Here is a 24,645-nt window from a genome sequence, read left to right as displayed (position 1 = left end):
CGGGCGCATGCTACCCTTCTCAAAAAGCTTCCACTAAGAAACGTCACACAACTCAAACAAGCACCGAAACCTAGGTAAAGAAATAGAATTCGTATGGATGTTTGGTAACGAACACACCGACAAAGTAGCCAAAACATCACTAAAATTAGAAGAGATAAGCATCAATTTACCAATATCTAAAAACGACATTTAAAGTATCACTAAGAGTAAAATTCTCCAAAAGTGGCAAAACCAATATCAGAAATCAAACTGTAAACTAAAACAGGTGCTCCAAAAGCCACTCAAAAAATCAAAAGTTCTTCATAAATAAATAAAAAATCGACAGGGCAATAATCAAATTACAGATAGGGCACACTAAACTAAACTCTCACCTCCACAGAATCAGAAAGCACCAAACAGGTAAATGCCCTCACTGTAACCAAATAGAAACACCTGAACACGCACTATTAATATTACACTGCACACACCAACAACACAGAACAACCCTCAATAAACAATAAACTATAACAAACAAATGTCTCTGGCAACACTTCTAAACCCACTAAACGACCTACAAAACTTCAATGCATTTTCCTAATTAAAACAGGTCTACTAGGCCGCATCTAATAAACTACAAAATCGTTCTATACCATGCTAAAACCCTAAAATAAACACCCAAACCCCCCAAAAAGTAATATATAATTTTTTATTTTTTTTGAAAACACACACACACACAACCACACAAACTCCTTTTGTTCCCCATCCTATAACACGGTATTCCAAATTCCAAATTTCCCAGACAATTAAATAAGCAACCCTAAAGTTCCCCAGGTTGCCCTTCCTTTTCGGACATACCCTCCTCTGTAAAACCACTAATTGGCCTGGCGGGCGGAGTGATCAGTCAACTGATCTTGCTGGACTGCCACGTGCATATTACATAACATACATTTCACCCAACTTCAAATCTGGATTCAGAAACTACTTTAAGTCATTTTGTTAGATGCGCCACCTTCAAACTTTAAATTGTACTTAATTGTAGGAAATTATTGTCTTCATACATTTTACGTACATGATATCAACAGGTAAGAGAAATAATAGTAAACGTAGTCTATAGTACGTATTCTTTGCATAAACATTTCGCAGGTTTTCGAATACACGCCCAAATAGTGCTATGCGAGAAAAATATTTATTATACACTTGTCAGAAAACTTTGAGCGAATAAAATATTCTCAGGTATTTGAACGAGATACGCATGTTGGAAATTTATATATGTCGACATATGTAGAGCCACGCATACAATATAAATGTCGCATTGAAAAAAATCCTAACTTTGTCTTTCCATTCCATGACGTCAAAAAGGTTTATGTTTAAAAGTTGGTTGTTGTGCCAACAATTGCACAAAACCAGGAACTACTCGTAAAATATATGATGTGACTGCTGACAAAATAGAAATGTGTTGTGCGACTCGTATGTGGTTGCATATTTTGTTGTGATATTTTTCATTGACACCAAGTAGTCAGAAATTCCGAAAAATACCGTTGTCGTTTTGTGTGATTTTGCGTCAGTCATGGCGTCACACAGGACGGAAACTTTGACTATTTCTGTTGAAAATATCAACCATTGCAATGTATCTATTTTTAGTTCCCTAATTCTTCATACGATTCTCTTCCCACGCATATTCTGAAATCGGTGAGCCAATGGGTATACGTGAAACGTGATTTTTTTAACACTAACAACTATGGCGGAAAGTTCGCTTGGGCGTTCGTGTTTGCGTATTTCCCAAAATATTCTAAACGATTCTAGGCTTATCGGTGACGTTTTTGAATCACCATTGGGGATTTGATAAAAGACAGATACCCGTTATCACGAATATGCTATTTTTTAAATTCATTTCATTTTCTCCGAGTAAATATCCGAAATTTATATTTCAAAACATGCTGTAAATAACCCCGTGAGTTGTGATTTTGTAATGTGAAAAAAAGATGGCGACATTTACAATGTACCCAATTTTCAAAGGTCATTTTCAGTAATTTGGCTTGGCCTAAAATGCCAATGGATGTTAAGACCAAACAAAACAGGGAAATTCCCACAGTATTCTAAACTGAGGAGTGTATATGTGTGCGTAGTGCAGTTTGAATTTTATTCGACACAAAAATGAGGGTTGAAGAAGAGCGACATATAAAGGTAGCACGGCGTCTCTTTAAAGGGGCACTAATCTCTGGCTTCTTCTCGGCTGTCTGACACTTCCCTCTAGAGCTCACTCGCTGCCGTGACTCGATTTTCTCGCTAACGCAACTGAGCGTGAAAAAGAGACTGGGCTACCGTCTGTAAGTACAGCTAAATAAACTTTGAGGCAATATCTGTTACGCATTTTTGAACACTGAGTGGTTACCCATGATCTATTAAGATTTCAACAAAGAGCGCTTGTTAATTCATTACTTCAGCCTAAAGAAACAGACAAAAAGAACGATGGAAGCTTATCTGGTGTCGTTGTTTGGAAATACCCATGATGGTTATAAATTTAGTTCAATAGTAAAAAAAGTATAGATAGATAGATAAATAGACAGATAGATAGATAAAAAATAAAATTGTATATATATATATTTATACACACAAGTATGATCCAATTGCAGAAGAGAGTGCTCAATACAAAGTAGAGCATAAATACAGATTTGGATAAAAGGAAAGTGTATCCAAATCTGTATATATATACTAGCCACATAAAGAAACTGTGCACGGAGAAAATATATTCTGGATTGAAATACAACACAGCAAGAACAAAATGATGCAGACGCTGTAGCAGCTGAATGATCGGACCATAAGAAAATGTCAACGGGACCTGAACAACATCTGTTACGATGACGTCAGAAGATCAAAATGGAGTAGGGGGTCAAACGACAAAGTCACAAAGTCAATAACGGGTATGACCACCCTGTGCGTGAATCACAGCAGTGCATCGGCGACGCATGGAGTCCACCAAATGGGCATGGAAGGCCTGGGGAATGGCCTGCCATATCCTCCTCAAATCCTGTGCCAAGTCACGGACGTTATCTGGAGGATGTGGAAGACGACGCAGACGGCGCTCCATTTCATCCCACACATGCTCTATTGGGGAGAGATCTTGAGAAATTGCAGGCCATGGCAGTAACATGACATTGTTATGGTGAAGGAAATCCATTGCGACCCTAGCCGTGTGAAGACGAGCGTTGTCCTGTTGTAATTCAATCCCGGGCCATGACGTTGCAGGAAAGGAATGACCACAGGCCTCAGAATCTGATCTCTGTAGCCAACACCGGTGAGATTGCCCTGAACAACCACCAAAGGGGTTCGGTGCCGTGCTGTTATCCCACCCCAAATCATCACAGAGCCACCTCCAAAACGATTCCTCTCCACAATACAGTTGCGTGCATAACGTTCTCCCAAACGCCGGTAGACACGTTGGCGCCCGTCACTGTGGGAAATGTTGAACCTCGATTCATCTGTAAAGACAACATTTCTCCACCATATTCGAGGTTGGCGAACATGATTTCGACACCATCTTAGACGGTTGACTCGATGACGGTGTGTCAGGATGGGACGTATGGCAGGGCGTCGTGGTCGAATCCCGTACTGACGTAAACAATTCCTGACAGTGTTGGGATGGATACGGCGCAGTCCAGGAATTATCTGGGACGTCGTTACTGCCGTTTGGAACCTGTGTCGGAGATGTGTAACTCGAATCCATCTGTCCTGTCTTGGCGTCGTTACTCGGGGACGTCCTGAACGTGGGTGGTCGGCAACGTCATTTGTGTTCTTATAACGCCTCACCAATGCCGATACCGTGTTACGATGGCATTGGAAATGTGTTGCCACCTGTTGTTGCCTCATTCCCGCTCGGATCATTCCAATGGCTTCATGCCGCTGTGCAGCTGTCAATCTTGGCATGATTTTCTTGTGATATGCTTGTGTCTGCGCCTGAGAAGTTTTGAATTTTTGAATGACCACAGATCATGCTTTCCAAAGTGACAGCGAATTTTGAGTTGCACATGCTGTGTACAGCTGCACTGGATGCACGTGCAGTAACACATTGCACGTCCATAGGTCCCCATCAATGACGTCATATATATATATATATATATACACACACACACACACACAATACTAACAAAAATAAAATTGATGTTTTACTTTTTTTTAAATAACAAAAATTGTAATAATATTGATAATTAACTTTTATAGTTTTGTCTTCTTTTTAAACATATAATATAGACATTTAGTTAAAATGTGTTTCAGTAATTCCTCTTGCATAATAAACATTTATCTAAGCTGCCTAAATTTAAAAAAATCTCTATTAATAGCAAAAGCTTCTTGTAAAAGATCAAAACGTAAATCATCATAAAGTTTACGTTGTCACGTGGGCTTTCTCAGCTGACCTTTGAGATTTGACACCTATGTGAAACACCTGAAACAAACTAGGTGATCAGTTGAGAATCGAACATGGGTTATAATATCCCGAAACGATATATTTATTTTAAATATTTCATTGTTACAGAGACACGTGACATGGAATAAGTTTATTTGTGCAGCTGCAGACGTATGGGATATTGTTCCTTTACGTGGATGCTCACGGATACTAGTGCATTCCTCGAACAAGGTAGCTGCCTAAAATTATACATATAACTTTGGTAGTTGTAATTATGATATTTGCATTTTGTTGGGGGTGGGGGTGGGTGGGTGTTTGGTGTGGGTGTGGGGTGGTGGTGGGGTGTGTTTGTGTGTGTGTGTTGAAATAACATTGTATATTATCCTATACCAAAATAGTGACGAAGGACGCACGCCCTATGGGTTCTGTAACTACGGACGTACCAAACAATCCAGTGACCGGTGGAATTGGCGTACGAATCAAGCATGCCATCGAGTCCGCCCACCTGGCCAGTTGACCGCCTCTTATGACCAGCATTCTATTCTGACCCGGAATTCCTTTGGGTTTCAAAATGTGATGAAATTTGGTACTTGTGTAGTTTGTAGCTCAATATATGTTTTATAATTTTATTTTTGATCAAATGTTGTACATTTTGGTCTTGATTTGACGTTTGTATTTCTCCCAAACTGAAAGCTGAAACTTCTTAGATCCATTTCTCAGCCATTTCTGGTTAAAATGTCATGAAGTTTGGTATATGTGTATAGTTAGTAGTGGGGTGTAACCTAGTATGTTTCGTTTTAAGCGATATTTTAAGTTTGCAACTTATTTGACCTTTGGTCTTTGACCATTTCCTCGCACTTCAGAAATACTGGCACCGTGAAGCTTAACATGATTGTTCCCATCAATGATGTAACCTGACTTTGTTTAAGAGATATGAATCCGACATTCAATATGGCCACCACAGCAGCCATTTTGAATAAATGTATTGATGGCCATTACTCGGCCCCTTTTTATACAAAATGTAATGAAATGTCGTATTTGTTTAATTGTGGGACACGTGTGTTCCGCTTTTCACAATATTTTGACTATTTTATGACCATGCTATTGTATTCCCTCAAAGTGCATATTGGCCCTGACAGGCTGACGGAGTTTAACTTTCCTGGGAATGTATGATGTATGATGACGTCATATTTAGTTAAATTATTAGAGTTTAGTTAGTTTTTAGTCCTCGGTGTTTATGCAGAAAACATTTAAATATCAATGTTGACAGTAACTTTTGTTAAGTGGGTATCTTTGTTGACATTTTGAACTGTTGCCAACATATCCAGGTGAGCTCCAGTGCCGTGGTGTTGTTTAATTTATCCGTTATGGGAATGGATACACTGACTGATCAGGAAATATCCGAAAGAAGTGACAGACATTTATGCTTTGTTATGTCTGAAATTGAAGTGAGTGAGTAAGTGGTTGGGCGGGTGGGTGGTTGGATATTGAATGAGCGAGTTGGATTAAAAGACGTTTGAGATGTGGGATGCGGGAGTAAAGTCTAATGTGATGCAGGTCCAGACGTTTACCACAGACGTGAAACCCATGAGCAAAAGTATGGTGCTAATAAACTCAGAAACATAATCGACCCATGAAGATACGGGTTAGAATTTGTCTTCAACAACCCATGCTTGTCGTAACAGGCGACTAACGGAATCGGGTGGTCAGACTCGCTGACTTGGTTCATGCATGTCACGGTATCCCAATTGCGTGGGCTGCTCATGCTATCAATCATTGGTGTGTCTGGTCCAGACTCGATTTTTAACAAAACGCCGTCATATAACTGGAATATTGCTGCGTGCGGCGTTAAACAACAAACAAACACACTAACAAACAGAGACATAATCATAACGAACCGGGAATCGAACCCAACACAAGTTACATGCATCCTGCAGTAAAGCAGACTACTGTGACACCACAATGGATGCTTTCTTTCCTCATCCACACAGGTCAAACAGATGTCCATGTAGAGGCCTGATGTCGAGACAACTACACATCTTTGTGGCAGGCCACGCGACCTCATCCACACAGGCCAAACAGATGTCCATGTAGAGGCCTGATGTCGAGACAACTACACATCTTTGTGGCAGGCCATGCGACCTCATCCACACAGGCCAAACAGATGTCCATGTAGAGGCCTGATGTTGAGACAACTACACATCTTTGTGGCAGGCCACGCGACCTCATCCACACAGGCCAAACAGATGTCCATGCAGAGGCCTGATGTCGAGACAACTACACATCTTTGTGGCAGGCCACGCGACCTCAAGGGACACCATCCACCAATCCTTTGTTAGCCTTCTCACTATTAACACGACAATATCCAGTTTAACAATACCACCTGGTTTGTTCATGTACGTGTATCTCACATGTGTTTATGTACATGTATATTTATGGCCACGGTATATTGGTAACAAGAGTAAGCCTTTAAGGAACAGATTTAGACAAACTGCTTTTGATATTTCGCCAGAAACAGACATGTAGATCCTTTAAGTGTACTGGAATATGTCCAACGTGACTGTTAATAATACACGACGGAGACATTAATAGTTGATGTACACCGTATTTTCGTATGTTGAAGAGTTAGCATGGTCGCCCAGCGATATGAGGCGCGCTGATTTGCAGGGTTGCCTCCCTTTGATGTCGCGTCCTCAACAGGCTTTCCTCCAACATTGAGCTGAGACGCCCTACATCAGGAATACTTTCAAAGGAGCGTTAAACCCAGGTTATCCTCCCGTATGCTGAAGAGCGGTAATCGCTCGTTAGGGAAAGGAGAAAATGAGCTCATATCGGAAATCCCTCCACGGAGTGAGTGAGTTGGATTTAACGCCGCTGTGAACGCTATGTCAGGTACATTAATACGGTGTGTCAGCTTGATGTGGGAGGAAGCCCGAAGTGATGCAGGACAGGATCATGTGCCACTTGGTTCCGGCACAGCTAAGACAGATACATTACATCTAACTGATGCTGTCTCAGTGATGCAAGGTCTAACTGATACTGGTTCATCGTACAAGGGGCCGCCGCACTTCGTATGTCTCCATTCAGTTTAAATGTAATGACATTGATGATTACGGCGAGACTGGTGTTCATTCATGTGTGACGGTGACGTCAGAGCTCACCGTGACATGCACGTGCAGCACTGATCGCCAAACCGCAGTACTATACGCCTGGAAAACAGTATTGCGTAAAACAACACTCACTCACTGGATCCAGGATTAGATTCCTGCAGAGGATACAGCTGACATCATCTTTTATTAATAAAAAAACACATTTATTATGCATCCATCACTATTTACACTACGAGGGCTACACAGCATCAGACTGTCCGTCTTTTTCTCCTGAATGGCTTAAACCGTACATTGTCTGCCCTGTCCAGCGGGAAGTTGTCGCCGTGCACACTGTCCACGTTCACACCGGGGCCCTTCATGTAGAAGATCGACGGCGTCGACAACAACTGGGTCGATGTCTCAATCTCGGGGGGCGTTTCTTTGGTTGCCATGGCAATGATGACACCGAGAGGAATAAGCAAACCTAGCCCCCCCGCCAGGATGTGTATGACTTTTTTGTTGTTGACCGTGGGAAAGCCGTTCCGGAGGGGGCGAGGGTCCTGCAGTGGGGGTCGGAGCAGTCGCAGTTGTGGGAGGGAGCCGGGGGGACGTCGCACCTGCTGCACAACACAGAGAGACGCAGTGTAAACTCCTAACTTAACAACTTCCGTGTGAAGAGCTCACTGAACATAGTGTGTGAGTGAGTTTAATGCCACTCTAAACATAATTTCAGTTAAATCCCGGAGTGTCAGCTTGTTGTGGGAGGACAGTAGAAAGTCTACTTTGGTGAAACCCAGGAGCAGAGGATTCGAACCTACGTTCGCAGATTTTTGGCAGGTGTGAAGTGTGTACAGCAAGTTTTGGGGCCTTAGACGCTCGGAACACTAATCGCCTTCGGGTGCATAAACTCACTCACTCACTCACTGAATTACATTCCCGATTATTTAGTGTATTTATTTATTCTGTTATGATAAATACCCTCAACCAAATCACTACCATAGCTTCGTTTGTGAAATGACGTCCCCATATCCATGACCTCTCACATAATTCCGCTCGCAATTCAGAGTAGTTTGATTGGACGCCTATTATTAGCATCGTTTCATTCGAAGTTCTGGTGGCGAACCTTGACACAATGCAGTGGATAGTCGAGGTCGAGTCAAAAAAAGCAAAACTACAGCTCTCTGCTGCTAGAGAGCTACAGTGAGGCGTTTAAGCAATCGTGTTTTGAAGTTAATCTTTTACGGCAATCATGGGTTGCTGAAGACCTATTCTACCCAGAAAGCACCTGATGTAACAAACCTGAAGAAGGTTCTCGGCCGCATCAGTTGACGTCCTGGGTATCTGTAGCTCCACCGTCCTCCAGGTCGGTGGGTGACGATTCCGGGAACGACCTGACGAATATCGGGAATGTCTTGCTCTTCGTCCACTCTCATTGGCTACGAGGGATTGATAGGCACATCTGATTGGCTGAGCTGGTATAGGGCTATTGTTTTCATGAATTATCTGACCAATCACCTCTGAGTATGGTGGTGGGGGTGATCGACTGCGCAACTCTACTGGTCGGTATGGCGGAAGCGGAAGTGGGACAGGAGTTCGGATAGCTTCTGCATAAGATGGCGGCTGCACGATGTCATTTCTGATGTCGGGGTCCACCTCAGTCGACTCCATTTCAGTATGGGGGGTTTGGAAGACACATATTTCTCAGTTCATCTGCAGCAAGACATAAATAGAAATAACAGCATGCTGTCTGGTGCAGCAATGTTCTGATCTCGACAATAACAATTGGATAAACACCTTTATTTCATAACCTTACAATAATCATATATTTATATGAACATGCACGCCTAATTCGGAGTATTATAATAACCTTAGTGATATGAAAACACCAGATTGATTCAAGACTATACGCGGGTACTGGAGCGGTCGGGTCGCCTTGTGGTTAAAGTGGTCGCCAGACTAAACTGGTGTTGTGGAGCGGTCGGGTCGCCTTGTGGTAAAAGTGGTCGCCAGACTATACGGGGCTAGTGGAGCGGTCGGGTCGCCTTGTGGTTAAAGAGGTCGTCAGACTATACGGGGCTAGTGGAGCGGTCGGGTCGCCTTGTGGTTAAAGTGGTCGCCAGACTATACGGGTGTAGTGGAGCGGTCGGTTCGCCTTGTGGTTAAAGTGGTCGCCAGACTATACGCGGGTACTGGAGCGGTCGGGTCGCCTTGTGGTTAAAGTGGTCGCCAGACTATACTGGTGTTGTGGAGCGGTCGGGTCGCCTTGTGGTTAATGTGGTCGTCAGACTATACGGGGCTAGTGGAGCGGTCGGGTCGCCTTGTGGTAAAAGTGGTCGCCAGACTATACCGGTGTAGTGGAGCGGTCGGGTCGCCTTGTGGTTAAAGTGGTCGCCAGACTATACGGGTGTAGTGGAGCGGTCGGGTCGCCTTGTGGTTAAAGTGGTCGCCAGACTATACTGGTGTTGTGGAGCGGTCGGGTCGCCTTGTGGTTAAAGTGGTCGTCAGACTATACGGGGCTAGTGGAGCGGTCGGGTGGCCTTGTGGTTAAAGTGGTCGCCAGACTATACGGGTGTAGTGGAGTGGTCGGGTCGCCTTGTGGTTAAAGTGGTCGCCAGACTATATGGGTGTACTGGAGCGGTCGGGTGGCCTTGTGGTTAAAGTGGTCGCCAGACTATACTGGTGTTGTGGAGCGGTCGGGTCGCCTTGTGGTTAAAGTGGTCGCCAGACTATACTGGTTTTGTGGAGCTGTCGGGTCGCCTTGTGGTTAAAGTGGTCGCCAGACTATACGGGTGTACTGGAGCGGTCGGGTGGCCTTGTGGTTAAAGTGGTCGTCAGACTATACGGGGCTAGTGGAGCGGCTTTGGTCGCTTGTGGTTAAAGTGGTCGCCAGGTGTTGTGGAGCGGTCGGGTCGCCTTGTGGTTAAAGTGGTTGTCAGACTATACGGGGCTAGTGGAGCGGTCGGGTCGCCAGACTATACGGGGCTAGTGGAGCGGTCGGGTCGCCTTGTGGTTAAAGTGGTCGCCAGACTATACGCGGGTACTGGAGCGGTCAGGTCGCCTTGTGGTTAAAGTGGTCGCCAGACTATACTGGTGTTGTGGAGCGGTCGGGTCGCCTTGTGGTAAAAGTGGTCGCCAGACTATACGGGGCTAGTGGAGCGGTCGGGTCGCCTTGTGGTTAAAGAGGTCGTCAGACTATACGGGGCTAGTGGAGCGGTCGGGTCGCCTTGTGGTTAAAGTGGTCGCCAGACTATACGGGTGTAGTGGAGCGGTCGGTTCGCCTTGTGGTTAAAGTGGTCGCCAGACTATACGCGGGTACTGGAGCGGTCGGGTTGCCTTGTGGTAAAAGTGGTCGCCAGACTATACGGGTGTAGTGGAGCGGTCGGGTCGCCTTGTGGTTAAAGTGGTCGCCAGACTATACTGGTGTTGTGGAGCGGTCGGGTCGCCTTGTGGTTAATGTGGTCGTCAGACTATACGGGGCTAGTGGAGCGGTCGGGTCGCCTTGTGGTAAAAGTGGTCGCCAGACTATACCGGTGTAGTGGAGCGGTCGGGTCGCTTTGTGGTAAAAGTGGTCGCCAGACTATACGGGGCTAGTGCAGCGGTCGGGTCGCCTTGTGGTTAAAGTGGTCGCCAGACTATACTGGTGTTGTGGAGCGGTCGGGTCGTCTTGTGGTTAAAGTGGTCGTCAGACTATACGGGGCTAGTGGAGTGGTCGGGTCGCCTTGTCGTTAAAGTGGTCGCCAGACTATACTGGTGTTGTGGAGTGGTCGGGTCGCCTTGTGGTTAAAGTGGTCGCCAGACTATACGCGGGTACTGGAGCGGTCGGGTCGCCTTGTGGTTAAAGTGGTCACCAGACTATACGGGTGTAGTGGAGCGGTCGGGTCGCCTTGTGGTTAAAGTGGTCGCCAGACTATATGGGGCTAGTGCAGGTCGGGTCATTGTGGTTAAAGTGGTCGTCAGACTATATGGGTGTAATGGAGCGGTCGGGTCGCCTTGTGGTTAAAGTGGTCGCCAGACTATACGGGTGTAGTGGAGCGGTCGGGTCGCCTTGTGGTTAAAGTGGTCGCCAGACTATATGGGGCTAGTGCAGGTCGGGTCGCCTTGTGGTTAAAGTGGTCGCCAGACTATATGGGTGTAATGGAGCGGTCGGGTCGCGTTGTGGTTAAAGTGGTCGCCAGACTATACTGGTGTTGTGGAGCGGTCGGGTCGCCTTGTGGTTAAAGTGGTCGCCAGACTATATGGGTGTAGTGGAGCGGTCGGGTCGCCTTGTGGTTAAAGTGGTCGCCAGACTATACGGGTGTAATGGAGCGGTCGGGTTGCCTTGTGGTTAAAGTGGTCGCCAGACTATACGGGTGTAATGGAGCGGTCGGGTTGCCTTGTGGTTAAAGTGGTCGCCAGACTATACGGGGCTAGTGGAGCGGTCGGGTCGCCTTGTGGTTAAAGTGGTCCCCAGACTATTCGGGTGTAGTGGAGCGGTCGGGTCGCCTTGTGGTTAAAGTGGTCGTCAGACTATACGGGGCTAGTGGAGCCGTCGGGTCGCCTTGTGGTTAAAGTGGTCGGCAGGCTATACCGGTGTAATGGAGCGGTCGGGTCGCCTTGTGGTTAAAGTTGTCGCCAGACTATATGGGTGTACTGGAGCGGTCGGGTCGCCTTGTGGTTAAAGTGGTCGCCAGACTATACGGGTGTTGTGGAGTGGTCGGGTCGCCTTGTGGTTAAAGTGTTCGCCAGACTATACGCGGGTACTGGAGTGGTCGGGTCGCCTTGTGGTTAAAGTGGTCGCCAGACTATATGGGTGTACTGGAGCGGTCGGGTCGCCTTGTGGTTAAAGTGGTCGCCAGATTATACGGGTGTAATGAAGCGCTCGGGTCGCCTTGTGGTTAAAGTGGTCGCCAGACTATACGGGGCTAGTGGAGCGGTCGGGTCGCCTTGTGGTTAAAGTGGTCGCCAGACTATATGGGTGTAGTGGAGCGGTCGGGTCGCCAGACTATACAGGGCTAGTGGAGCGGTCGGGTCGCCTTGTGGTTAAAGTGGTCGCCAGACTATTCGGGTGTAGTGGAGCGGTCGGGTCACCTTGTGGTTAAAGTGGTCGCCAGACTATACGGGGCTAGTGGAGCGGTCGGGTCGCCAGACTATACTGGACTAGTGGAGCGGTCGGGTCGCCTTGTGGTTTAAGTGGTCGCCAGACTATTCGGGTGTAGAGGAGCGGTCGGGCCGCCTTGTGGTTAAAGTGGTCGCTCGTCAGGCGGAAGGCGCCCATGTCTAGTGCCCCCCGGAACATCACGAAAAGGCGGCGTAAAACCTAACTAACTCACTCACTCACTGCTAACACTACTTATACAGTCTCAATTCTAAACCTGACAGTGATCATAATGACGAGACTCCTTCAAACGTTGCTAGCCCGTGAAACCTCACCCCCTTTACTGTCAAGTGTAACACATTGTGATAAAACATTAACACAACACACAATACGGCCCTTCCCCCACCCCAAAACACTTGCACCTCACCCCCCTTACTGTCAAGTGTAACACATTGTGATCAAACATTAACACAACACACAATACGGCCCTTCCCCCACCCCAAAACACATGCACCTCACCCCCCTTACTGTCAAGTGTAACACATTGTGATAAAACATTAACACAACACACAATACGGCCCTTCCCCCACCCCCCAAAACACATACACCTCACCCCCCCCCCCCCCCTCCCCCCCTCCCCCTTTCTGTCAAGTGTAACACATTGTGATGAAACAATAACACAACACACAATACGGCCCTTCCCCCACCCCAAAACACATGCACCTCACCCCCCTTACTGTCAAGTGTAACACATTGTGATAAAACAATAACACAACACACAATACGGCCCTTCCCCCACCCCCCAAAACACATGCATCTCATCCCCCTTACTGTCAAGTGTAACACATTGTGATAAAACAATAACACAACACACAATACGGCCCTTCCCCCACCCCCCAAAACACATGCACCTCATCCCCCTTACTGTCAAGTGTAACACATTGTGATAAAACAATAACACAACACACAATACGGCCCTTCCCCCACCCCCCAAAACACATGCACCTCATCCCCCTTACTGTCAAGTGTAACACATTGTGATCAAACATTAACACAACACACAATACGGCCCTTCCCCCACCCCCCAAAACACATGCACCTCACCCCCCTTACTGTCAAGTGTAACACATTGTGATAAAACATTAACACAACACACAATACGGCCCTTCCCCCAAAACACATGCACCTCACCCCCCTTACTGTCAAGTGTAACACATTGTGATCAAACATTAACACAACACACAATACGGCCCTTCCCCCACCCCCCAAAACACATGCACCTCACCCCCCTTACTGTCAAGTGTAACACATTGTGATCAAACATTAACACAACACACAATACGGCCCTTCCCCCACCCCCCAAAACATATACACCTCATCCCCCTTACTGTCAAGTGTAACACATTGTGATCAAACATTAACACAACACACAATACGGCCCTTCCCCCACCCCCCAAAACACATGCACCTCACCCCCCTTACTGTCAAGTGTAACACATTGTGATAAAACATTAACACAACACACAATACGGCCCTTCCCCCAAAACACATGCACCTCACCCCCCTTACTGTCAAGTGTAACACATTGTGATCAAACATTAACACAACACACAATACGGCCCTTCCCCCACCCCCTAAAACACATGCACCTCACCCCCCTTACTGTCAAGTGTAACACATTGTGATCAAACATTAACACAACACACAATACGGCCCTTCCCCCACCCCCCAAAACATATACACCTCACCCCCCTTTCTGTCAAGTGTAACACATTGTGATAAAACATTAACACAACACACAATACGGCCCTTCCCCCACCCCCCAAAACACATGCACCTCACCCCCCTTACTGTCAAGTGTAACACATTGTGATAAAACAATAACACAACACACACTAAAACAATATCCCCCTGTAGACGCAGGTCGATACACAGTGGTCGATATCAGTGGGGTGTTAGTCACCTTCAACTGCACAACTTCTGCTTAAAGATCGGACATGTTCAATGTCTAGTCGAGGATAGCCTTAAGCCGCGTTACCATAGCAAACAAAGACATATACACAATGCTTATGACTGTGCGAGTCAGGGTACCCCGCCCTGATGCCCTCATCCTGACTACGGTAGGCCTCCAAGAAGAACAGCGGTCAGTTGGAAGGTGGGGATATCAATATTACCCCTGTCACCAGTCCCCATTCATCTGTCATCGTCTATCTCTATATCCCGTTCCAACCAAATACACCCCTCCTGATACATAATGGCCTCGTCCTTAGAAGGATGTTAATGGCGGTCCGTCTGTGATAAACACGGGTACATTTGGGAATACACAAAACATCTACCAACCCCAGCCAGTAGTACTAAGACCTGCCTCTTGACGATCCACCATTTTTACATCTGTAAAGTCTCCATCTCGCCGTGACGTCCTCTACACCGTGCCATCATCCTCAGAGCAAGACCACGACGACAATGGCACTCAGCCTGCCACAGCAAATGGGATAGGTCTGTTGGAGGGATGAAAGGTAGAGATCGATACGAGAGATGAGCGATGCCCGTCGCTCTTACCGAGTTCTGGTCAGTCGCCGCTTCATCGATCTGACAGCACGACCTCATCCAGCCACCACTGAAGATGTCCCGCGCGCCATCATGTCCCGGACGAGCCCGACATGCTGCTCTTAACGACACTGACAACAAGATGACGGGACTGCACGTTTATTCCACTAGTTATCATCTCTGTAATATACAAGTCTCAGTATTCGCCTAAATGGTGTTGGAGTCGTTGCGGTGAACTACAAAGACGTCGTCGGAGGCTACAGCACAGACAACACACAGAAAATGAGTCAGTAGGTCAGCAGTATGGCTGGGAGTTAGTCGACTCACTCTTCCCTGATTGTGGAATATATAATGTAAACCTCCCTGATTGTGGAATAAATGATTTGATACAACATGTGCCCAAGCACACCCACCTGGTCGTGATACATATGACTTATACAACACCGTTAGCCCTACTATATCTTCTGTGGTCGTGATATATATGACTTATACAACACCGTTAGCCCTACTATATCTTCTGTGGTCGTGATATATATGATTCATACAACACCGTTAGCCCTACTATATTTCTCTGGTCGTGATATATATGACTTATACAACACCGTTAGCCCTACTATATCTTCTGTGGTCGTGATATATATGATTCATACAACACCGTTAGCACTACTATATCTTCTCTGGTCGAGATATCTAGATGTACTAGTATATAACGCCGTAAGCCCTACTATTATCTTCTCTGGTTGTGATATATATGATTCATACAACAACGTTAGCCCTACTTTATCTTCTGTGGTCGTGATATATATGATTCATACAACACCGTTAGCCCTATTATATCTTCTGTGGTCATGATATATATGATTCATACAACACCGTTAGCCCTACTATATCTTCTGTGGTCGTGATATATATGATTCATACAACAACGTTAGCCCTGCTATATCTTCTGTGGTCATGATATATATGATTCATACAACACCGTTAGTCCTACTATATCTTCTGTGGTCGTGATATATATGATTTATACAACACCGTTAGTCCTACTATATCTTCTGTGGTCGTGATATATATGATTTATACAACAACGTCAGCCCTACTATATCTTCTCTGGTCGTAATATATATGATTCATACAACACCGTTAGCCCTACTATATCTTCTCTGATCGTGATAAATCTGATTCATACAACACCGTTAGCCCTACTATATCTTATCTGGTTGTGATATATATGATTCATACAACACCGTTAGCCCTAGTATATCTTCTCTGATCGTGATAAATCTGATTCATACAACACCGTTAGCCCTAGTATATCTTCTGTGGTCGTGATATATATGATTTATACAACACCGTTAGTCCTACTATATCTTCTGTGGTCGTGATATATATGATCTATACAACACCGTTAGTCCTACTATATCTTCTCTGGTCTTGATATATATGATTCATACAACACCGTTAGCTCTAGTACGTCTTTCCAGAGCAAATTATATATGGTTTGTAGAAATGGTCCCTTTACATGATAATATTACATCGCCATTAGCCCAAACACGCCTTCCCTGGTCGTGGTAAATATGGCATTACAACACATGGGGCCTTATACACATCAGTACACATGACACAAAGGTACTTAGTACACCACACAGTATAGCAATCAGTTCACCACGCGTCAATCGACATGGAAAACAGCACAGTATGTTATAGATGAAATGTATATTGCAATTAATTTTGAAACTATATACCACTTGCAAAAACACAAGATGTAAAACTGTCTAGTGATTTAAAAAGTATTGAAAGAAACAACTATTTTTGTGTGGTCCGGAGGCTATCTTTGTCCGGGGGTCATCTGTGGTAGGGGGAGAGACACATCTTGTCATCTTCCAGCGTCCAGACAACTCTATACACGGGTATGACATCCGCAGAACCACACAAATCAGGGTTGTTGCAATCCACGCCGTCGGGAACGATGTCGCACAATCAGCCAGGTCACAAACAGTTACTACCTGTTCCTAGTCGCATGGTTCAATTCGAGTCTACGATCCTGAGACAATATATCTGGAGGGGAGGCAGAAGGCCTTTATCTGGAAGACATTTAATTGCTATGTTTCTGTGCTCCGACATCACTGTGGCAAAGGCCCTGGCTAATCTCCGCCGACTCAACACACATCATCGCCGACGCTTATGACGTCACAAGTATGGCAGACCCAGACGAATTCTGACGATCGCGGAAAGATTTGCCTTTTTTGATCAATCAATACACCCATTTTAATTATTTCAAGCAAAGAAGCTTGATCGAATTTTGCACTCGAGTGATGCCGAAACAGTTAACATGCGACTCAAACATACAAAATATGAATCCTAAAAAATAACAAAATTTGAAATAAATAATTCTCACTTTAAATGTTCTTGTAGTATTATGAGAAGACAAACTATGTTTACATCTAACCATAATGTGGGGAACACTGGGGAATGGATGTGGGGAACAGTGGGGAACAGATGTTGGGAACAGTGAGGAACGGATGTGTGGAACGCCGGGGAATGGATGTGGGGAACACTGGGGAACGGATTTTGGGAACAGTGAGGAACGGATGTGTGGAACGCCGGGGAATGGATGTGGGGAAGACTTGTAAGGAACGGATGTTGGGAACAGTGACGAACGGATGTGTGGAACGCCGGGGAATGGATGTGGGGAAGACTTGTAAGGAACGGATGTTGGGGACAGTGACGAACGGATGTGTGGAACGCCGGGGAATGGATGTGGGGAACGTCAGGGAACGGATGTGGGGGAACAACTGTGAATGAATGTGGGGAACAGTGGGGAACGGATGTTGGGAACTGTGAGGAACGGATGTTGGGAACTGTGAGGAACGGATGTGTGGAACGCCGGGGAATAGATGTTTGGGAACATCAGGGAACGGATGTGGGGGAACAACTGTGAATGAATGTGGGAACAGTGGGGAATGGATGTTGGGAACTGTGACGAACGGATGTGTGGAACCCCGGGGAATGGATGTGTGGAAGACTTGTAGGGAACGTATGTTGGGAACAGCGTGGAACGGATGTGGGGGAACAATGGTGAATGAATGTGTGAAACACTGGGGAATGGATGTGGGGAACATTGAAGAATGGATGTGGGGAACAGCGTGGAACGGATGTGGGGGAACAATGGTGAATGAATGTGTGAAACACTGGGGAATGGATGTGGGGAACAGCGTGGAATGGATGTTGGGAACTGTGAGGAACGGATGTGTGAAACGCTGGGGAATAGATGTGAGGAACATCAGGAAACGGATGTGGGGGAACAACTGTGAATGAATGTGGGGAACAGTGGGGAACGGATGTTGGGAACTGTGAGGAACGGATGTTGGGAACGCCGGGGAACGTATGTAGGAAACAGTGGGGGATGGATGTAGGGAACAGACGTAGGGAACGGTAGTAGGGAACGGATGTACGGAACGGTTGTAGGGAACAGACGTGGGGAACACCAGGGAACGGATGTAGGAAACACTGAGGAACGAATGTGGGGAACACTGGGGAGCTGATTTGGGGGAACACCGATGAATGGATGTGGGGAACACCGGCGAATGGATGCAAGGGAGTTAACTGACTATAGTAATCCAGTTTCCATCCACCCTTGATGAACAAGGCTGGAATTTCGGAGTTTTGGCTGGACCAACGAGTCTATGCATAGTTCAATTAAAATCGCGTAACAAACTAGACACCCGGTTCGTAAACAACACTAATTTCAACGTGTAGATTTCCGTCGACTGCAAGATTTGCCAAGCGTGTGTCCCGTTAATGGGCGTCGCCAGATATGTTCCAAATACAAAAGAGTTCCTGACTATTGGTCAGATCGTCTTTACTGGGCGCCGCCATCTTGTTTGAAGCAAAGGCAAGTGATATGCGAGGTGGAATCTGATTGGTCAATAACTCGTAATAGCCACTGGTGACGCTACGATCGAGCAACGAAATTCCAGCCTAGTTCGGCAAAAGTGGAATCTGGACTTTTATTGTCATTTAACTCCCTTGTCACGGGAAGATCGGACATAACGGATTCCGCCAGAACATCATTTAGAACAGTGGATCACCAAGATCATCTATTGATAACCAGGAACATATCAGAATCATGCTGGGGTCTGCATGGACATCTCGCGATTGCTGCGGTTGTTGGAAGACTTGTGCGATCAGTCATGTCCAGACAACACGCGGAAGAATAGATTAAGCTAGGCTCCGTCTCTTCATATCACAAGTTGCCGATGCGCAGTCCGAACTGTGAACCAGCTGAAGAAGCAGAAGTGGACGGATATGTGGCGGTCTGTTGATGTGCACGAGAGGTCATCAATGCCAGACGAGAGGTCGCGTTCACCAGCAGCTGTAAGGTTGTTTCTGGTGCAAGGTAAAGGTTGAATATCAAGGTCAACGCACTAACGTCTCTTGTCTCCTCCGGCTAGCCACTTCCGAACGAGAAGCATAGGTAAGGTCAAGGTCATTATGTATACTACAGAGGTCAAGGTCGTATTGTTGACCTCCACTCGGTATCATCATCCGATTTGTCGTGAATAGGGTCCCTGGTGACGATGCCGACCACAAACCCCGCCAACACCATCAACACTGTCAGCACTGCTCCCACGATCAGCAGCCTCGTCATGGCACGGGAGGGGGGTTGCCCAGGGCCGGAGCGATGTCTGCGACTGTTGTTATTCTGTTGACATAAGCAGAAGACACCATTAAACGTTGTATACACACATAGGATAATATCTGACGGGAGAGGTAAGCAGAACACTTATGTCTACTGAGTCTATGATAAGAAAACAAAAATAACATTTGAGAGTTCATGCAAGTTCATGCAAGAGAGAGAGAGAGAGAGAGAGAGAGAGAGAGAGAGAGAGAGAGAGAGAGAGAGAGAGAGAGCAATGCGTGTTTACAATGACATTTTGTAACTTTGTTTTGAATGCATTTTACAGATATTGTTACTTAATTATGGTATTTGGGAGACGTCCATCGAGTCTTATATGTATCTAAGTGGATCACAGATTGGCGTCGCCTCATCTCATTGCGCTACGACAGGTGCCCGTAGCAATGTTATTTATCAACTAAATGTATCACAGATTGGCGTCGCCGCATCTCAATACATCACGACAGGTGCCCGTAGCAATGTTATTTATCAAACAAATGTATCACAGATTGGCGTCGCCGCATCTCAATACATCACGACAGGTGCCCGTAGCAATGTTATTTATCAAACAAATGTATCACAGATTGGCGTCGCCGCATCTTAATACATCACGACAGGTGCCCGTAGCAATGTTATTTATCAAACAAATGTATCACAGATTGGCGTCGCCGCATCTAAATACATCACGACAGGTGCCCGTAGCAATGTTATTTATCAAACAAATGTATCACAGATTGGCGTCGCCGCATCTCAATACATCACGACAGGTGCCCGTAGCAATGTTATTTATCAAACAAATGTATCACAGATTGGCGTCGCCGCATCTCAATACATCACGACAGGTGCCCGTAGCAATGTTGTTTATCAAACAAATGTATCACAGATTGGCGTCGCCGCATCTCAATACACCACGACAGGTGCCCGTAGCAATCTTTTATTTCCCTAAATTCTTTTATTTTGATAATTATACTTATTTGTTAAATACTATGGAGGGGCCTACTGAGGTCTGAATTTAACACATGTACCCATTCCATTTCATAACTGACAAAAAAACAACCAAACTCTAGATTGCCCCAAATCAGACCCCTTTACTCACGCGAGTTTGTTCCACGTGACCGGGGTATATCATTAACACGCCTTCTGGGTGATCGCTGAGATGAGTTGAGTTCCGAATCTGCTGTGACGTCACTTCCGACATTATCGGAACCCGAGCGGCGTCTTCAATGGCAGTAGAAGGCGTATTGCGCATGCGCCTCGCATCTCCTGTAGACCTGTGAACGCCTTCCCTGGCCGGTGAGATCGCTGACGGAGTTGTGGGGGCCGTGGTGATTGGCGTGGCCGTGAAACCGTACACGGCTTCATCGTAAGACGGTGGAGGGTCGAGGTAGGAGGGTCGACTGTGCTGGACAGTGGAATAGGGCGGCACGGTGGCGTCCATCACTGCCAAGGTCGTCCACGGCGAACAGAGGGGTGTCGTATCATGGTGCGCCTGGAAGAATGTGCAGCACATGTACAGTAACTTAGTGAGGATGTACAGTAACTTAGTGAGGACGTAAAGATACTTAGTGAGGATGTACAGTAACTTAGTGAGGATGTACAGTAACATAGTGATGATGTACACTAACTTAGTGAGGACGTAAAGATACTTAGTGAGGATGTACAGTAACTTAGTGAGGATGTACAATGACTTAGTGAGGATGTACAGAAACTTAGTGAGGATGTACAGTAACATAGTGAGAACGTAAAGATACTTAGTGAGGATGTACAGTAACTTAGTGAGGATGTACAGTAACATAGTGATGATGTACAGTAACTTAGTGACGACGTAAAGATACTTAGTGAGGATGTACAGTAACTTAGTGAGGACGTACAATAACTTAGTGAGGATGTACAGAAACTTAGTGAGGATGTACAGTAACATAAAGAGGATGTACAGTAACATAGTGAGGACGTACAGTAACTTAGTGAAGACGTACAGTTACTTAGTGAGAACGTACAGTAACTTAGTGAGGACGCAAAGATACTTAGTGAGGATGTACAGTAACTTAGTGAGGACGTACAATAACTTAGTGAGGATGTACAGTAACAAAGTGAGGATGTACAGTAACATAGTGAGGACGTACAGTAACTTAGTGAGGACGCAAAGATACTTAGTGAGGATGTACAGTAACTTAGTGAGGACGTACAATAACTTAGTGAGGATGTACAGTAAGAAAGTGAGGATGTACAGTAACATAGTGAGGACGTACAGTAACTTAGTGAGGATGTACAATAACTTAGTGAGGATGTATAGTAACATAGAGAGGATGTACAGTAACATAGTGAGGATGTACAGTAACTTAGTGAGGATGTACAGTAACTTAGTGAGGATGTACAGTAACATAGTGAGGATGTACAGTAACATAGTGAGGAAATACAGTAACTTAGTGAGCATTACAGTAACATAGTGAGGATGTACAGTAACTTAGTGAGGATGTACAGTAACTTAGTGAGGACGTACAGTAACTTAGTGAGGACGTACAGTAATTTAGTGAGGATGTAAAGATACTTAGTGAGGATGTACAGTAACTTAGTGAGGACGTAAAGATACTTAGTGAGGATGAACAGTAACTTAGTGAGGACGTACAATAACTTAGTGAGGATGTACAGAAACTTAGTGAGGATGTACAGTAACATAGTGAGGATGTACAGTCACATAGTGAGGACGTACAGTAACTTAGTGAGGACGTACAGTAACTTAGTGAGAACGTACAGTAACTTAGTGAGGACGCAAAGATACTTAGTGAGGATGTACAGTAACTTAGTGAGGACGTACAATAACTTAGTGAGGATGTACAGTAACAAAGTGAGGATGTACAGTAACATAGTGAGGACGTACAGTAACTTAATGAGGACGCAAAGATACTTAGTGAGGATGTACAGTAACTTAGTGAGGACGTACAATAACTTAGTGAGGATGTACAGTAACAAAGTGAGGATGTACAGTAACATAGTGAGGACGTACAGTAACTTAGTGAGGATGTACAATAACTTAGTGAGGATGTATAGTAACATAGTGCGGATGTACAGTAACATAGTGAGGATGTACAGTAACTTAGTGAGGATGTACAGTAACTTAGTGAGGATGTACAGTAACAGCGAGGATGTACAGTCACATAGTGAGGATGTACAGTAACTTAGTGAGGATGTATAGTAACATAGAGAGAATGTACAGTAACTTAGTGAGGATATACAGTAACTTAGTGAGGACGTACAGTAACATAGTGAGGATGTACAGTAACTTAGTGAGGATGTACAGTAACTTAGTGAGGATGTACAGTAACTTAGTGAGGACGTACAGTAACTTGGTGAGGATATAAAGATACTTAGTGAGGATGTACAGTAACTTAGTGAGGACGTAAAGATACTTAGTGAGGATGTACAGTAACTTAGTGAGGACGTACAATAACTTAGTGAGGATGTACAGTAACTTAGTGAGGACGTACAGTAACTTAGTGAGAATGTGCAATAACTTAGTGAGGATGTACAGTAGCATAGTGAGGATATACAGTAACTTAGTGAGGATTACAGTAACATAGTGAGGATGTACAGTAACTTAGTGAGGATGTACAGTAACATAGTGATGATGTACAGTAACTTAGTGAGGACGTAAAGATACTTAGTGAGGATGTACAGTAACTTAGTGAGGACGTACAATAACTTAGTGAGGATGTACAGTAACTTAGTGAGGATGTACAGTAACTTAGTGAGGATGTACAGTAACATAGTGAGGACGTACAGTAACTTAGTGAGGACGTACAGTAACCTAGTGAGAACGTACAGTAACTTAGTGAGGATGTACAGTAACTTAGTGAGGATGAACAGTAACAAAGTGAGGATGTACAGTAACTTAATGAGAATGTACAGTAACTTAGTGAGGATGTACACTAACTAAGTGGGGACGTAAAGATACTTAGTGAGGATGTACAGTAACTTAGTGAGGACGTACAATAACTTAGTGAGGATGTACAGTAACATAGTGAGGATGTACAGTAACATAGTGAGGACGTACAGTAACTTAGTGAGGACGTACAGTAACTTGTGAGAACGTACAGTAACTTAGTGAGGACGTAAAGATACTTAGTGAGGATGTACAGTAACTTAGTGAGGACGTACAATAACTTAGTGAGGATGTACAGTAACAAAGTGAGGATGTACAGTAACATAGTGAGGACGTACAGTAACTTAGTGAGGATGTACAATAACTTAGTGAGGATGTACAGTAGCATAGTGAGGATGTACAGCAACTTAGTGAGGATGTACAGTAACTTAGTGAGGATGTACAGTAACTTAGTGAGGATGTACAGTAACATAGTGAGGACGTACAATAACATAGTGAGGACGTACAGTAACTTAGTTAGTACGTACAGTAACTTAGTGAGAACATACAGTAACTTAGTGAGGAGGTACAGAAACTTAGTGAGGATGTACAGTAACTTAGTGAGGACGTTAAGATACTTAGTGAGAACGAACAGTAACTTAGTGAGGACGTAAAGATACTTAGTGAGGATGTACAGTAACTTAGTGAGGATGTACAGTAGCATAGTGAGGATGTACAGTAACTTAGTGAGGATGTATAGTAACATAGTGAGGATGTACAGTAACATAGTGAGGATGTACAGTAACATAGTGAGGATATACAGTAACTTAGTGAGGATTACAGTAACATAGTGAGGATGTACAGCAACTTAGTGAGGATGTACAGTAACTTAGTGAGGATGTACAGTAACTTAGTGAGGATGTACAGTAACTTAGTGAGGATGTACAGTAACTAAGTGAGGACGTAAAGATTCTTAGTGAGGATGTACAGTAACTTAGTGAGGACGTACAATAACTTAGT

General features: G+C 45.0%; 1 protein-coding gene and 1 long non-coding RNA gene across 3 annotated transcripts in view; one reads left to right on the top strand and one right to left on the bottom strand.

The window, feature by feature from the left end:
- Positions 1-7,672: 7,672 nt before the first annotated feature.
- LOC124127404 overlaps positions 7,673-24,645 on the bottom strand; it is a 48,909-nt gene continuing 31,936 nt past the window's right edge. The window contains exons 2-5 of one of the 2 annotated variants that reach the window (XM_048381050.1): positions 20,863-21,255; positions 14,885-19,793; positions 8,770-9,180; positions 7,673-8,090 (exon numbers count right to left, since the gene is read on the bottom strand). In XM_048381050.1, coding sequence (XP_048237007.1) covers positions 7,740-8,090; positions 8,770-9,138 — 720 coding nt within the window. In that variant the 5' untranslated portion in view covers positions 9,139-9,180; positions 14,885-19,793; positions 20,863-21,255 and the 3' untranslated portion in view covers positions 7,673-7,739. The remainder of the gene's footprint in view (positions 8,091-8,769; positions 9,181-14,884; positions 19,794-20,862; positions 21,256-24,645) is intronic. The other variant, XM_048381051.1, reaches the window with a different exon arrangement.
- LOC125372093 lies at positions 9,675-10,565 on the top strand. Its single transcript, XR_007217966.1, has 3 exons — positions 9,675-9,709; positions 10,361-10,433; positions 10,524-10,565. It is a non-coding gene; the product is annotated as an uncharacterized LOC125372093 (long non-coding RNA).

The sequence above is a fragment of the Haliotis rufescens genome, unplaced genomic scaffold, assembly GCF_023055435.1.
Source record: "Haliotis rufescens isolate VD_foot unplaced genomic scaffold, xgHalRufe1.0.p SCAF_35, whole genome shotgun sequence".
In the NCBI taxonomy this organism is placed as follows: Eukaryota; Metazoa; Mollusca; class Gastropoda; order Lepetellida; family Haliotidae; genus Haliotis; species Haliotis rufescens.
Note: the sequence above shows the minus strand (reverse complement) of the source record. Positions and strands in the feature narration are given on the sequence as shown.